General features: G+C 36.2%; 7 protein-coding genes across 7 annotated transcripts; 5 read left to right on the top strand and 2 right to left on the bottom strand.

The window, feature by feature from the left end:
* Nucleotides 1-144: 144 nt before the first annotated feature.
* L201_007666 (uncharacterized protein) lies at nt 145-558 on the bottom strand (the record flags this gene model as incomplete). Its single annotated transcript, XM_066223372.1, has 1 exon — nt 145-558. One exon carries the CDS (start codon nt 556-558, stop codon nt 145-147), a length of 414 nt encoding a protein of 137 aa, XP_066079469.1.
* An 854-nt stretch (nt 559-1,412) lies between these two features.
* Nucleotides 1,413-2,442, top strand: L201_007665 (nucleoside diphosphate kinase; the record flags this gene model as incomplete). The annotated part of the gene is made up of 6 exons (XM_066223371.1): nt 1,413-1,447; nt 1,692-1,758; nt 1,829-1,861; nt 1,931-1,997; nt 2,098-2,299; nt 2,388-2,442. The coding sequence occupies 6 exons, from the start codon at nt 1,413-1,415 to the stop codon at nt 2,440-2,442; spliced, it is 459 nt and encodes a 152-aa protein (XP_066079468.1).
* A 2,750-nt stretch (nt 2,443-5,192) lies between these two features.
* L201_007664 (uncharacterized protein) lies at nt 5,193-7,444 on the top strand (the record flags this gene model as incomplete). Its single annotated transcript, XM_066223370.1, has 10 exons — nt 5,193-5,420; nt 5,498-5,641; nt 5,769-5,964; nt 6,044-6,095; nt 6,166-6,244; nt 6,306-6,582; nt 6,640-6,668; nt 6,724-6,848; nt 6,906-6,912; nt 6,974-7,444. The coding sequence occupies 10 exons, from the start codon at nt 5,193-5,195 to the stop codon at nt 7,442-7,444; spliced, it is 1,608 nt and encodes a 535-aa protein (XP_066079467.1).
* Nucleotides 7,445-7,585: 141 nt separating this feature from the next.
* On the top strand, nt 7,586-7,993 carry L201_007663 (uncharacterized protein; the record flags this gene model as incomplete). The annotated part of the gene is made up of 3 exons (XM_066223369.1): nt 7,586-7,628; nt 7,705-7,800; nt 7,869-7,993. 3 exons carry the CDS (start codon nt 7,586-7,588, stop codon nt 7,991-7,993), a joined length of 264 nt encoding a protein of 87 aa, XP_066079466.1.
* A 468-nt stretch (nt 7,994-8,461) lies between these two features.
* L201_007662 (uncharacterized protein) lies at nt 8,462-9,952 on the top strand (the record flags this gene model as incomplete). Its single annotated transcript, XM_066223368.1, has 5 exons — nt 8,462-8,507; nt 8,643-8,875; nt 9,008-9,059; nt 9,161-9,801; nt 9,866-9,952. The coding sequence occupies 5 exons, from the start codon at nt 8,462-8,464 to the stop codon at nt 9,950-9,952; spliced, it is 1,059 nt and encodes a 352-aa protein (XP_066079465.1).
* A 256-nt stretch (nt 9,953-10,208) lies between these two features.
* L201_007661 (uncharacterized protein) lies at nt 10,209-11,959 on the bottom strand (the record flags this gene model as incomplete). The annotated part of the gene is made up of 5 exons (XM_066223367.1): nt 10,209-10,395; nt 10,467-10,816; nt 10,921-11,230; nt 11,335-11,642; nt 11,813-11,959. 5 exons carry the CDS (start codon nt 11,957-11,959, stop codon nt 10,209-10,211), a joined length of 1,302 nt encoding a protein of 433 aa, XP_066079464.1.
* Nucleotides 11,960-12,496: 537 nt separating this feature from the next.
* L201_007660 (phosphoribosylaminoimidazole carboxylase) lies at nt 12,497-14,508 on the top strand (the record flags this gene model as incomplete). The annotated part of the gene is made up of 4 exons (XM_066223366.1): nt 12,497-12,527; nt 12,594-13,388; nt 13,465-14,201; nt 14,302-14,508. 4 exons carry the CDS (start codon nt 12,497-12,499, stop codon nt 14,506-14,508), a joined length of 1,770 nt encoding a protein of 589 aa, XP_066079463.1.
* Nucleotides 14,509-14,629: the final 121 nt, after the last annotated feature.

The raw sequence follows: 14,629 nt of genomic DNA, 5'->3' as shown, positions 1-14,629 counted from the left end.
CCTCTTCAACAAAGTCTGCACGACACACCACATATTCTTGACCCAAATCATCCTGTCCTACCCTATTTTCTTCTTCTTTCTTCACTAATTTGCAGATGAACAATCAATCTTCCTTTATAACTATTGGCAAAATACAAATTAGATTTATATTCCAGGACTACCAGGCCATTTACCACCACCAGTACCTCTACCTAAATTCCAACCACCAAAACCAATAAATAAACCTAAAAGAATAATAACCAGTATCGTAGTGATGATTGACCAAAAATATCTCTTTCTATTTAATTCTCTTGTTGAAATTAATGGTTGTCTTTCTGGATCTTCTAAATCCCTTTCTCTTTCTCTGTTCATATTCATATTTCCGTTAGATCTATTATTTCGTTCTGGATTATAAGTAGAATCAATAATAGAAGAATTATTACATGATGGAAATGTAATTGTTATAGGTGAATTTGGTAATGATGGATTCGGTGTTGGTGTATGATTTAAAAAGATTTTCGATGATGTTGATCTTGATAGTGAGGTTGGATGTGGTCCAGGTGTAAATTTAACTGACATTTTTTCGGTAAATTCTCAAGTAGTAAGCTCGCTTAACGATGTGGAGATTGTTGCTTGACAGAAACTCAATATATGGATTGGTTGTCCCAGATTGAATTACGATTGGTTTTGATTTTTATCGTTTAATTTCACATGTGATCTATCGAGACGACGATAAAGGTAATCCCTTATAAATGATCAAAGGATTCTTCGATTTGATAGTAAAAGTCCAGATATATAGTCTGATATCTTTAGTTTAATCTGCCAATGATTTCAAATTGATCTTGATTATGTAGTCATGTAAATGATGTACCACTATTCTCTCCCTTTGACTGACAATTTTTTTCGTGGTTTTGGATGGTCGTCTTGACAGATATATGATTGTTATCGTTACAACGGTCGTTAAGAAAGCATAATTTGTATGTTCATTGATATTTCGACGCTTGAGACAATAATTTGCGCATTCCTCTCTCTTTTTTTTTCACCTTCGCTAACAAAGTTGATTGATTTTACTGACATCCGGACACATAAAATTCAGTTTAAGACTTTTCATCGTAATCTTCATGAACGTCATAATCACACATTAATTACAACACAGGTTCCACAAAACACAAAATAGAAAGATAACGTGTACTAAATAGATAGTTACTTTAATCTAAGATAAGAAAAAGTGCCACTTGATTGATCGCCGACTTGAAAAACGCCGTACCCACTGTACATGATCTTCCACCTCCACGTTCAAAGCTTTGACTTTTTTTCGTGAACCACCTTGTTGACCTCAGAGAAAAGGTGGTTGGTGATATCTTTGAATTGACTTCATCTTTCATCTATTACTCTTCTTCTTCACCAAAAACAACAAAAAGAATCAAGTCAAAATGTCTACCACCGAACAAACCTACATTATGATCAAGTGAGTCACGTTCCTTCTAAGTCCTGGCAATATAAGTATCGAAAGTTTGGAGTAGCGATGCTAGTTTTTATGTAAATATGGAATGTTAGGATCTTTTTGATGATGATTCGTTGGAGTAAAGCTGATCATTTATGTACCACTACTTGTTGCCCAATTCCTATCAACCCTATACAATTCGAACAACCGAATGGATATCATCTTTCTACCTTGTTCCTCGTCTTACCGGTACTTTGACACCTTATAGACCCGACGGTGTCCAAAGAGGACTCGTCGGTGAAATCATCGCCAGATTCGAGAAAAGAGGTTTCAAGGTGGGTGATACAGATTTCGATTAGGTGCTTCAGATTTAATTAATGGCTGATGTTCGATTCGTCATATCAGCTCGCTGCCCTCAAGCTTGCTTCTCCTTCCAAAGTAAGTGCTCATAAATAGTCAGCTGCCCGGAGCTTCCGGAATTCAGCTGATTTCGTTTTCTTCTCATAGGAACACCTCGAAAAACACTACGCTGATCTTTCCGACAAAAAATTCTTCCCAGGGCTTATCAAATACAGTGAGTTGTGACTATATGCCTATTGTCTAGGTTTACAGAACTCTTGCCTTTCTGATTAGTCTATTAGTCTGCTAACCACATCTTTTTAACCATCATCTAGTGCTTTCCGGTCCTGTAGTCTGTATGGTTTGGGAAGGTCTTGATGCCGTTAAGACCGGTAGAGTCATGTTAGGTGCTACCAACCCTCTCGCTTCTGCTCCAGGTACAATCAGAGGTGATTACGCTTTACAAGTTGGTATGAACGTTTGTCACGGTTCAGATTCAGTTGAAAACGGTCAAAAAGAAATTGCCCTTTGGTTCCCGTAAGTCCCAAGTGAAAACTCAATGATTGTACGAATGTGAAAGAAAGGGCAATTTTGCTGATAATTGTCATCAATTTCGTGATTACAGAGAGGGTGTTTCCCAATACAAGCTTGATGCTCAAGCTTGGATCTACGAAGCTTAATCAAGTCAAATCAACTTTAAATGAAGACGAGATTTAGGCAAAAATAGATTTTTCACATGCCACCTTACATAGTTTAGTATCAAGATATTTGTCTTGTTCATGCATTTACGTAGGTGCATGGACGTAAAACCTTGACCGACGGTGCCTTCAAATATTGATGGGCTTAGAATTATACTGCTGTTTAATCTGCATTGCTATAATCAAGCAGTTGCATGAGCTGTCTGTGAGCCAGACACGCTCTTAGAATAATATGAGACTGATTTACAGGTAATGGCGCCGCTATTGGGCCAAATTCATTTTATCTACGATTTCTATATTAACTGCTGTTTCTCTCTGATTTACGATCTCTATGCTAATTTTATATAGAGTTCTACGGTGTTTACGATATTTTTATTAAAGACTTGACTCTGACCATATTTATTGATGATTGATCGCGCTTTATAGTCTTCAATCATTATCTAACGAGAAACCACCTCCGCAGGTAAACAGCGATACCAATACCTGAAGGACGGGAATGAGAGAAAAACAACAAATTAGCTTGGTCACATTCGATCGGATTGCCTTATATTACGTGTGTATGCGGTATTTCGTCCAAGTACAAATGAGTTATCCTTTTACGACTTTTAAGGAAAACCCTCACAGTAGCAGCTAAAATGAACCAATAACCTTCACCAACTTTATAAGTCCAAATAGCATCATCATTGAATTGTCCGATATTATCTAATCTCCTATGCAGAACACTTATATAAGTAGTCTCAAAAATAAATGTCATCCACATGAAAAATACTGTAAAGTATATTATGGCTGATGAAAACTGGTTTTGTCCAAAGTCAATGATGAGAGGAAAATCAAAAGCTATTATCAGCTTTCATATTGTGTCTTGACTACAAGAAATAAATGTGAAAATACAAGAACTGAATGACACGGCCAGGATCATACAAGAGAAGCCACTTACTCCACCATTGAGAATCAAAATATCAATTAAGATTGCTACAACACTAAAACCCATCAAAGCAGTTGTGACGTGATTTAGATTTAATGCTTTACCTATTGCAATTGGAAAACATGAAGGGATTTTTGAGTTTGATGGTAAATGAAGTTGTTCCGTCGTCGGTTTATAAGGTATGTGTGAATTACACGTTGTGATCTCACTATGTTCATAAATGCACAATCAGCTTTGCGCTCTTCTGATTGTCGATTGTTCCAATGATGGATAATTGATCAAACAAAGCTGTCCCAAACGTTATGTTTGACCAGACACAGCCACCACTGGGTCCAGCTCTAACTTGAACTTTGATACTTTGATTAGTATCTGGATCAAAAAATTGTCCAGTAACCTTAGCTAATGATAAACCGTTGATATGGGTTGGGGACAATGAGTTGATAAGGAAGAAAGCAAATGGTACCACTAAGCTCGAATGATGCCCAAAATAGATAGATACAAGTGAGAAACTCGTTAGTCAACTCTTCCAAGACCTTTATGTAGCGTAACTGTTTAGTGAACGCGACTGTAGACTGGAATTATCGGATTCTCGCGGGAACGACTTAGACTTACAGGCTAATATTGATAAACCAGCTATAAATGATACCTTATATATCCTATCACCTCTTCGTGCCATTATTACCTGTCGTTCAATTTTGGCTATGAGTAGCTGAGCAATGGGGTTTGCTCGATTCGAGGGATTTGTCCTGTTTAATAACAGATGTGAAGTTACAATCAGATTGTGATGTATTATATTTTAGACGAAATTTTTTTTTCCTGACTGTGAATCAACTGATTTAACGTTTAAAAGGTAAAAAGCAATAGATAGGTGGGCGATGCTGATCATCATGTCTGGAAATCACAAAAGCAGGATAATGGCGATGTGAAAAAATGATGGTAGTGATATTAGTGGTTGATTGTTGATGGTGAATAAAGTCCATCTTCAAAAAAGCACTGGCGAAAGGACCCCATGATACACTTCTTTGATCCGTCAACACTTCTCGCAATGTATTGAAAAAGGACCTTAATCTCTGTACTTGAGTATTAGAGTATTAGAGTACCCAAATATCAGGATAGATTCACTGGTATATCCTGCTATCCTATATAATTGACTAGAATGATCTTCATTGAGTTCTGATTTATGCATAGCGGAGCGCATTAGCAGAAATCTTTCTTTTAGGCTGTGTTGTGCAGTAAATGTTGTTTGTGTGTAATTCTGTGACTTGATTTCTTATTTTGATCGTACCTCTACGCTAGATACTGTATATCTGTAATTTCCCCCTTCAGAGACATGTGCTTTTTTGATTCCATTGTCTAGATTACATAATTGTTACTATACGATATCTAAATTTGGTCCTATGAAGGGACCGCGCTTCTTATTACCTGTATACGCTGATCGACCCCATACACGCATGAACTGACCATTTAGAAGTGAGTAAACAGAAATATAATGAGAACCTGATTAACTGTTGTTTATAACTATGCACATAGTCAAGTTTCTTCGAACTAAACAAGCTAAGCAAGTTTGCATCTCCTTCGCCTCGATCTGGTCGGCCGATCCCGCTATCCGCGTTAACCGGGATGCATGATGCATACATGAAGGTGAGGTGCCTAAGCTTGAATGGATATCTGTGTTTATTTATTATTGGGATTTGGATTTTTATTTCGGTTTTTGGGATCATAAGATACACTTATTCTCATTGATATCTTGAGGAATATTCTTCATTCCGTCAAGTTAATCAGACTAGGAGTTTCAGATTCAGCCAGAATGGTGGAAACGCTGGAATCTCTTCCGGAATACGTTCGACCATGGTTCATCTGGTTATCAACTTTAACTTTAGGTCAAATATGGAAAACTATTTATAATCCACCTAACAAAATAAACCTTACTATAGCTTTTTTAGTAATTTCGCTCAAGCTACCTGAGTACTTGAAGAAGTTCAGAACTTGGAGAGAAAGTAAAAGAGTCGTGGTTTTTGATTGGCCTTTACCAAAAGTCAGTTGTCTGTTCCTACGAGTGTGAGAACAATTTTAACTGATTAGGTTGCACGAATGGATGTCATCCTTTTTTAGGAAGCAAATAAAGATTGGAGAGGTAAAATCATCAAAAGCCCTTCATTGTTCTCTCATAATCAAGATGAAAGTTTATTACCTCCAGAAAGTGGGAAGACAGGTGAAAAAAGAGAACATATCACTTGTTATGATCCTTCCACAGGAGTAAGTGGTCTCCATACATCCCATTTCCCTATTCATAAAAATGTATGAATCCATAAATGAACTCGCAATAGATACTTTGAGCTATCAGCTATCGACAGTTTTTGTGCTGATTCGTTGATGCTTATAGTACCATCTTCTCACAATACCCCTATTAACAGCATCCGAAGTATCGGACCAAATTACCAAAACCCATATTGCTCAGAAAGAATGGGCCCAGACAACTTTCGCTCAACGTACATCATTTTTGAGAAGTTTAAAAGCTTGGGTACTGAAAGATATGCATGGTATAGTAAGAGTTGCTTGTAGAGATACTGGTAAAACTGGTAAGTTAGCTGTTGCTGTTGTTGTACTTGTCATTATCGCTTCAACTGGTTTGTAGCTGATTAATCAATTGCCATAAAGAGGTCGATGCTGTATTTGGGGAAATACTAACTACTTTATCGAAACTTGATTGGTACGTCAGCTTTCGTAGACTCTCCTAAGCTTATCGAGCGAGTACAAAGCTGACTTATTGTTATAATCAGGCTAATCACTTATGGTGAAAAGACGATATCGCCAACAGCTAGACCCGGCAATCTGCTTTTGGCGCATAAGGTTTCCAAGGTGTGTGAATCCTCATTTTGAAATTATCTCGCTTTGGAAAAATAATTTATTGTCAAATTAGGTCCACTACACTCCCCTTGGTACCGTTCTAGCATTGGTATCATGGAACTATTCATTCCACAATCTAATTTCACCAATACTTGCTGCTCTTTTCGCTGGAAATACAATCGTAGTCAAATGTTCTGAACAAGTAGCTTGGAGTAGTTTATGGTTCATTGGAGGTATCAAAGCATGTTTGAGAGCTTGTGGATTGAATGATGATGTAGTTCAATTGGTCATTTGTTTACCTGATGTCGCGGAAACCGTCACAAGGAATAAATTGATTAAACACATTACTTGTAAGCTTTGTTCTTCTCTGGCTTCTCCGAGAAACTCAGTTAACTCGTCTACCATAGTCATTGGTTCAGAACCCGTAGGGAAGAAGGTCAGTTGAATGCAGCTTAGTAAGATGCGTGAAACTCAGCTTATACGCGGTATAGGTCGCACTAGCTGCTGCAGAGATAATGGTTCCAACTTGTATCGAACTTGGAGGTAAAGATCCATCTGTTATCTTGCCGGGAACAGATTTGAACTTCTTCGCTAGTACCTGGATGAGAGGAGCATTGTAAGTTTAATCTTGTATGGTTGACCCGATACGTAAGCTGATATGTTGTATATGTAGCCAATCAGTCAGTTAGCTTCCTGCTTGGTGTCAAAATTGTGAGAGCTGATATTCGTTTCCAATCTTAGGCAGGGCAAAATTGTATAGGTACCGAATTATTCATGGTTCACCGCTCACAATATAACCGATTCATCGAAATCATGGAATCTCGTGTCAAGACCTTAAGACCTGGTACTGATGTTGGATCACTTATATCTCATGCTCCAATACCTAAATTAGAATCAATCTTAACCTCAGCAGAGAAAAGTGGTGCAAGGATATTAGTTGGTGGTAAACAGTTTAATCACCCCGATTATCCTGAAGCAGCATATTTCGAACCTACATTAATAGTGGACGTTACGATGGATATGGATATTGCCCAAGAAGAATTGTTTGCTCCTGTGATGACTGTAGTGCCATATGACGAGGTTGATGAAGCGGTTGAATGGTTGAACAGAAGTAGATTTGGACTAGGTGGAGGTGTTTATGGTAAAGATAAAAAAGAATGTAGGAGAGTAGCTGAGAAATTGGAATGCGGAATGATTGCTATAAATGAGTAAGCTATTATTTAGCGGTTCCATAGCATAGTATAGCTGATATTTGACATTCTGTAGCTTTGTAAGCTTATTCGAAAGGACTACAGTAATACGCACGTAGATACTGACAATTGAATATAGGGTGTGTTCTATCTGAATCAAGCAATGCCATTCGGAGGTGTTAAAGCTTCTGGTCATGGTAGATTTGGTAAGCCATATAATATTTTTCTAATATAATAGTAGCTTGATGCTGAATGCTAAAGCCTTTCATGTTCTTCATTTAGGCGGCGAAGAAGGTCTTCGATCATTGTGTTCCGTGAAATCAATAACAGAAGATAGATTTTTCTCATATATCAGAACGAGTATACCACCACCTGTTGGTAAGTCACTTAATACCCTTATAAGGATCTCTCTCAAGTATGATTATGTAGCTGATCTGGATGGTCAGACTTCCCTTTACCAAACCCTCAAAAAGCTTGGGGTTTTTTACAAGGTTTGGTGAATCTTGCTTATGCTAGAGGGTTATGGGGTAGAGCTAAAGGTTTAAAAGGGTTATTGAGGGGTTTGATGTAGTGGATGTGTCACGTAAATATAGAAATGCATTGCACCCATAGAAGTCACTGAGCATTGGATGGCTTGGCTCGAAAAATTTGCCCCAAGTGTGTATAACACTGATGAATATCACAAGTACTCTGTATTACAGCGGATTGAAGATCCCGAATATATTGTTGATTTTGGAAAATCAGTCATGTCGAGAAACCACGTGTCAGCCGAACGCTCGGTGACTTACCGAACAGCATCATTGACATTTGACAGGTTCTTTAGTTGTTGCAACTGAAATGAAAAGACAACTTCGAGGAATTGGATTCTAAACTCATCAGGAATACACTTTGAACGGCATATATTTATCAGAAACCTCGCACATATCCCAGAACTACCTCGAGATCCAGTATAAGAGCAAAACAGCTCTTTGTGGAATCGCCTGCAAATACTTGAATTATAAATATCATTGACTGTTCAAAAGTCAGATCATTCGAAATTATGGCTTCTTCTTCTCAGAGTAGATGTTTGGTCAAGGGATCCATCAGTAAGTACGATTCTCACTGCTCCTCTCTCAATAAGACCGGGCTCGAGAAATGACCTCGTTGTCCATCATGCTATGAATTTTTTCTGCACAGTCTTTCGATTTGAAACACTAACTTGCACCTCACATTTTGTATAGACATAGATGAATTCTTCGCATTACCTCACATAGTTAGACCAGGAGAAACAATATCATCAACATCATTAACGAAAACAGCTGGAGGTAAAGGTGCTAATCAATCTTATGCTGTATCACAAGCTTCTGGAAAAGTTGATTTAGACGGTTATATAGGTAAAGATGGTGAATGGGTAAGAGATTATTTGGTTAATGGTGGTGTTGGTGATAAGAGATTAATTACTTTGGACGAAGAGGTGAGTTTTGTGATTCCAATATTTGGTTAATACTCCGGCTTTGATCAGTATTTTATGAATGTACCATTTGTACTAAAAATCTAGAGACAATTCTCTTCACATCGTAAAGACAAATGCTTATATTAGTGACAGTTAACAGGTAGAGCTATTATACAATCTTCCTCAGACGGTGAAAATTCCATCGGTATGTTAATGCTGTGTGACTTCACATCAATAATCTCAATGCACTCTTATCTGACTACAGCTAATCATCTTGACTTGCTGACTTTCGCTTATTTCTATCAGTTTTACATGCAGGAGCAAACTATTACATACCGTCATCTTCATCTTCATCATCATCTTCAGATATACCAGATTTAGATGGATATTCCCATATTTTACTTCAAAATGAAATCCCTCTTTCAATCACAAGGTCATATTTAATTGAATCAAATAAAAAAGGTTTGATATCGATATTTAATCCTTCACCTATGTTATCTGATCAAGATTTAAAACAATTTCCATGGAAAAGTTTAAATTGGTTAATTGTTAATGAAGTTGAATTAAATGATTTATTAATTGCTTTCTCAACTCCATCATCAACAAATCAAAATTCCCTTCAAAATCAAAACAATCAAAATAAAATTAAAATTTTAGAAGATTTAGAATTGAATGAATTGATTGAAATTTCATCAAATAATATTACCACCTTGAACACAAATCAATACTTTTCCAAGGAAATTAATATTATATGTACATTAGGTTCAAAAGGTATTTTATATTTTACACCTTCTAGCTCTAGTAAAGATGTAAAACATTTACCAGCATCAAAATTGAAGAATCCATTGAGAGATACAACAGGTGCAGGTGATTGTTTTGCAGGTTATTTCGTAGCTGGTTTAATGAGGAATGAACATCTAGAAGACGTGCTCAAAACTTGTTTGACTGTAGGTTCGGGTCTTGTGTTGTGAGTATATAATAAAACACACTTTGCTAATCAATATGGTTTAGGCATGTGCCATCTGTGTAGAAAATCAAGGCGCTATGGAAAGTATACCTAGTAGAGATGAAGTAATATCGAGACAGAAAGAGCAATAGACCATAGAAGCAAATTTGGCGATACCAATATTGGCCTCTAGACAGACGTATAGATCTAAATATGTTACATATAAATCTAAAAATTTCCGTAACGAAGACCACAGTGCAGTAATCGCAATTCTACAATATGAATCCCTACACTTGCAAGCGGTGGAGCGCTTTAATCTATCATTCTTTTGGAATGTGTAAGGCAAAGCAGGTATATGAAAAGGAATCACAATCTTACAGCCCTTCCGCGTAACTAGACCAGCTCGTACTACAGTCTCGCTTTCCCCTCCTTTTCAGCTTCCAATTTAACTTGCCAAGCCATTTTACCGAAGAAATCAAAAACAGGTCTTGAATCTGCTCTTGCAGCTGCTGAACTTGCTTGACCTAACGCTGCTCTAGCTGCTATACCTTGAGCTATTATAGCTAATCTGAACAAAATCCATGATCTTACCCATCTACCACGAAAATAAAAAACCGAAATCATAATCAGTTTTGCCATTTTTGTAAATGCTGAAATCCGACTTACTCCATTCCAGGTATAGGTAACTCCCATTTACTTGTCGTCCCAACATCTTTTCCTTGTTGATGATATGATAAACCATTATTCATACCTTGAACCCACCAATTTTCCAATTCTTCTCTTTGTGGTAAACCAGTTTCTTCACTTGATAATCCTTTTAATCCTAATAATAATGTCATTTCATCCATAACATCTTTTTTGGAATTAGATCTTGAAATAGTCGTCAAATTTTCAGGAGATATTGGTTTAAAAGAAAAAGGTAACAATAAATTACCTGAATCAGCTAATGGGGATCCTAATGTACATAATTCCCAATCTAATATACCTATTACTTTTGGTTCAGTTGGATGAAATATCTATAACATCCCATACATATATCCATTAGCTTCTTTCAAGAGTATACGTATATAGCAACTTATGTTACCGTATCGCTTTTTATGATGGAATCAACTTAACTTACCAGATTATCTAATTTATAGTCACCGTGAACAACACTTCCTTCTCCTCTCTTAGCATCCAAAATCGATAATGCCTTGGAACCATCTTCGAACCATTTTTGCATTTCTTTCGTTCCCCAAATATAACCAACTTCTTCTCCTGAATCTTTATTTTTAGCTTTACTCTGCAATTCAGATACTCTCAATAAGGAATTCACTTGTCTGGGAAAATATGGTTTTTGATTTGGTAGAGGTGCAAAAGTTGAAGGTAAATTTAAGGAGGAGATTGGTATTGTAGATAATTTCGTTAGAGTTTCTATAGCGGATTTCCAACTGGATCAAAATGCACAATAATCACAAAAAACCAGATTTATATATTAGCTTATATACGTCTTCCTGTATGTAGTAAATAATACATTCAAAATAGATTAACTTACCAAGACCACCTTTGATCTTTACTAAGTTCTTTTAATCTAACATCAGTAAATATCCTACCTTTGATATATTCCATAACGTAAAATGAAGCTCCTGCTATATCTTTATCTTCACATAGACAATATACTTTAGGTACAGGTACCTTAAATTCAGAAGATACTGTTTCATTATATCGATTTAAAGCTTCCAGTATAAGGTATTCGCGATCTACTCGATGAGCTGTAGGTGAAAGTAAAGGTCCAGAAGGTGCTCTACGTAGTACGTATGATTGGGAAGGTGATTTAGGAGTCAGAAGATATGTTGGATTTGACTAACAAAATGATCACGAATCATCAGGAACCACGATTGAAGTTACTAAAATAAACCTAGAGGACTTACTTGTCCAAACTATCGTTCAACGTAAATATATTAGCATCTCGTATCCAGTATATCTCAAAGATACGATCCGTGCAGGACAGGACGTTGAAGGGAACAGCTTACCTTGAATTGTTTGACCTGTAATGGCCCTTGAAAACCTTTTATATTCTTCTCCAGATATTGCACAAGCTTGTCAAGAGGTAAAGCTGATCTGACGGCACTCAGCTGTGATCCAGTGGATTCAGAAGCATCGTCTTTTGAGCTAGTCATTGTGTGAACTGTCAATGATGGTATACGACTCTCGAATACTGGGTTGGTACCGACAACGGAGTAGAGCAGTAGGGATACAAGGATATGGAGTCGGATAGACAGACCTAGAAGATCCTGATCATATTATGGGATACCTCGCTGACTCAAATATACAACTAGAAGCAAGCGTGGACTCTGTTATTGCTTCTTCCTTAGCTCCTTAGCTTCTGTTGATCCGGATTATGCGGGTTCTATGATTAACCGGTAATTATGTAATTATCACACCGGGAGGTGAGTGTCATGTTTGATTACAAATTGCATTACCTTTATGCGATATCATCATTTGTAATGATAACTAGGATATTTTGTATTTGATTCTGACTTTTCGATTGCTTCTCCATATCTCATTTCGTGCCTGTTCAACTTTTTCATGCTTGCTGCATTTCCGATAACAAAGTACTTTTGGGTAATTACAACTTTTTCCACACATCAATACTTCGTTCTTATTGATCGTCATTGATTCATATAAGCCAAAACAACAACAGAAGATCACACAAAATGGCACCTCAAAAAACCGTTGGTATACTGGGTGAGTAAAGTCGAGGTGAAAATTCGACATGGAGATAAAAGCTAATTGATGGTTTTGGTCTTCCAGGTGGTGGTCAACTAGGACGAATGTTGACTCATCCAGCAGCTTTACTTGGTATACCATTATTAATTTTAGATTCAGGAGATTATACACCAGCTAAACAAACATTATTACCACCTGAAGAACATTTATCTTCTGGACATTTAGATGGACCATTTACATCAGAAAAACATATTAGAGAATTAGCTAAAAAATGTGATATTTTAACTGTTGAAATTGAACATGTTAATGCTGATGTTTTAGAATCAGTTGAGAAAGAAGGTTTATGTCAAGTTCAACCTTCTCCTTCAACAATTAGATTAATTCAAGATAAATATGAACAAAAAAAATATTTGAATGATAAAGGTATACCCGTTGCACCATTTAAAGAATTATCTTCATTAAATCCAACTGAAAATGATGTTAAAGATATTGTAAAAGAATTAGGTTTACCTATAATGTTAAAAGCTAAAACTTTAGCTTATGATGGTAGAGGTAATTCACCTTTACAATCTATTGAATCAGAAGATATTAAAAAATCTTTAGATTTTTTAGGTGATAGACCTCTATATGCTGAAGGTTGGTGTCCTTTTATAAAAGAAGTTGCAGTAATGGTTGTAAGAAATAAAGAAGGTCAAGTCAAATCTTATGATGCAGTCGAAACTATTCATAGAGAAAGTATTTTAAGAGTTTGTTTAGCTCCTTTAAGAGGTGATAATGTCTTAGGTTTAAATCAAAAAGCAAGAAAATTAGCTGAAGACGCTGTAAGTCATTTACAAGGTGCAGGTATTTTCGGTGTGGAAATGTTCTTGATGGAAGATGGTGAGTCAGACCGGCCATTTGGGTTATAGCCTTGTATCGCTCACTAATATGAGTTCCCAACTCATTGTCATTTCAGGTTCCCTCTTACTCAACGAAATTGCTCCTAGACCACATAATTCAGGTCATCATACCATTGAAGCATGTTTGACTTCACAATTCGAGAATCATTTAAGAGCAATTTTATCATTACCTTTAGGATCAACTGAATTAATCGTACCTTCAGCAGCTATGATTAACATATTAGGATCAAATGGATCTATGGAACCAATTGAAAAGATGAGAGATAATGCTTTAACTGTACCTGGTGCAAAAGTACATTTATATGGTAAAAAAGAAAGTAGAAAAGGTAGAAAAATGGGACATATTACTATAACTGCTAATTCAGATAATGAATTAAGTGAAAAATTAAGAACTATTTTATCTGCTCAACCTGATGCAGCAGAAGAATGGATAGATCCAATCGCACCACCTAAACCAGAATTAAATCATTCGAATAAAAAACCTTTAGTTGGAATTATAATGGGATCAGATTCAGATTTACCTATAATGTTACCCGCGACAAAAATATTAAATCAATTTAATATACCATATGAATTAACTATTACATCAGCACATAGAACACCAGATAAAATGGTTAAATATGCAAAATCTGCATCGAATCGTGGTTTAAGAGTAGTTATCGCTGGTGCAGGTGGTGCAGCACATTTACCAGGTATGGTAGCTTCAGAAACTATTTTACCTGTAATTGGAGTTCCTGTAAAAGCTAGTCAACTAGATGGTGTAGATAGTTTATATAGTATTGTTCAAATGCCTGTAAGTTTTTGATTTTGTTTATCTATCTTACGATGATATCACATTTGTATATATGTATCACCTTTAAAAAAGAAAGAAACTAACAAAAAAACTTATATAGCGTGGTATACCATGTGCAACAGTTGGAATTAACAATTCAACTAATGCTGCTTTATTAGCTATAAGAATTTTAGGTACTTCAATACCAAAATATCAAATTGCTTTAGAAGAATATTCTAAAAATTTAGAACAAGAAGTTTTAGAAAAATGTCAAGTTTTAGAAAATAAAGGTTGGGAAAATTATGTTAAAGATGTTTTAAAGAAATAGATGGGTTGGGGGGGGGGGGGGGGTGGTCTTTAACGTTTGGACATCTGGAAGGAAAATCTCGTTTGTATTAGGTTGGAAGGAAGAGAATCTAAAAATGTTTTTTAATGCATATTTTATATAG

The sequence above is a fragment of the Kwoniella dendrophila genome, chromosome 11 (genome assembly GCF_036810415.1).
Source record: "Kwoniella dendrophila CBS 6074 chromosome 11, complete sequence".
Taxonomy (NCBI): domain Eukaryota; kingdom Fungi; phylum Basidiomycota; class Tremellomycetes; order Tremellales; family Cryptococcaceae; genus Kwoniella; species Kwoniella dendrophila.
Note: the sequence above shows the minus strand (reverse complement) of the source record. Positions and strands in the feature narration are given on the sequence as shown.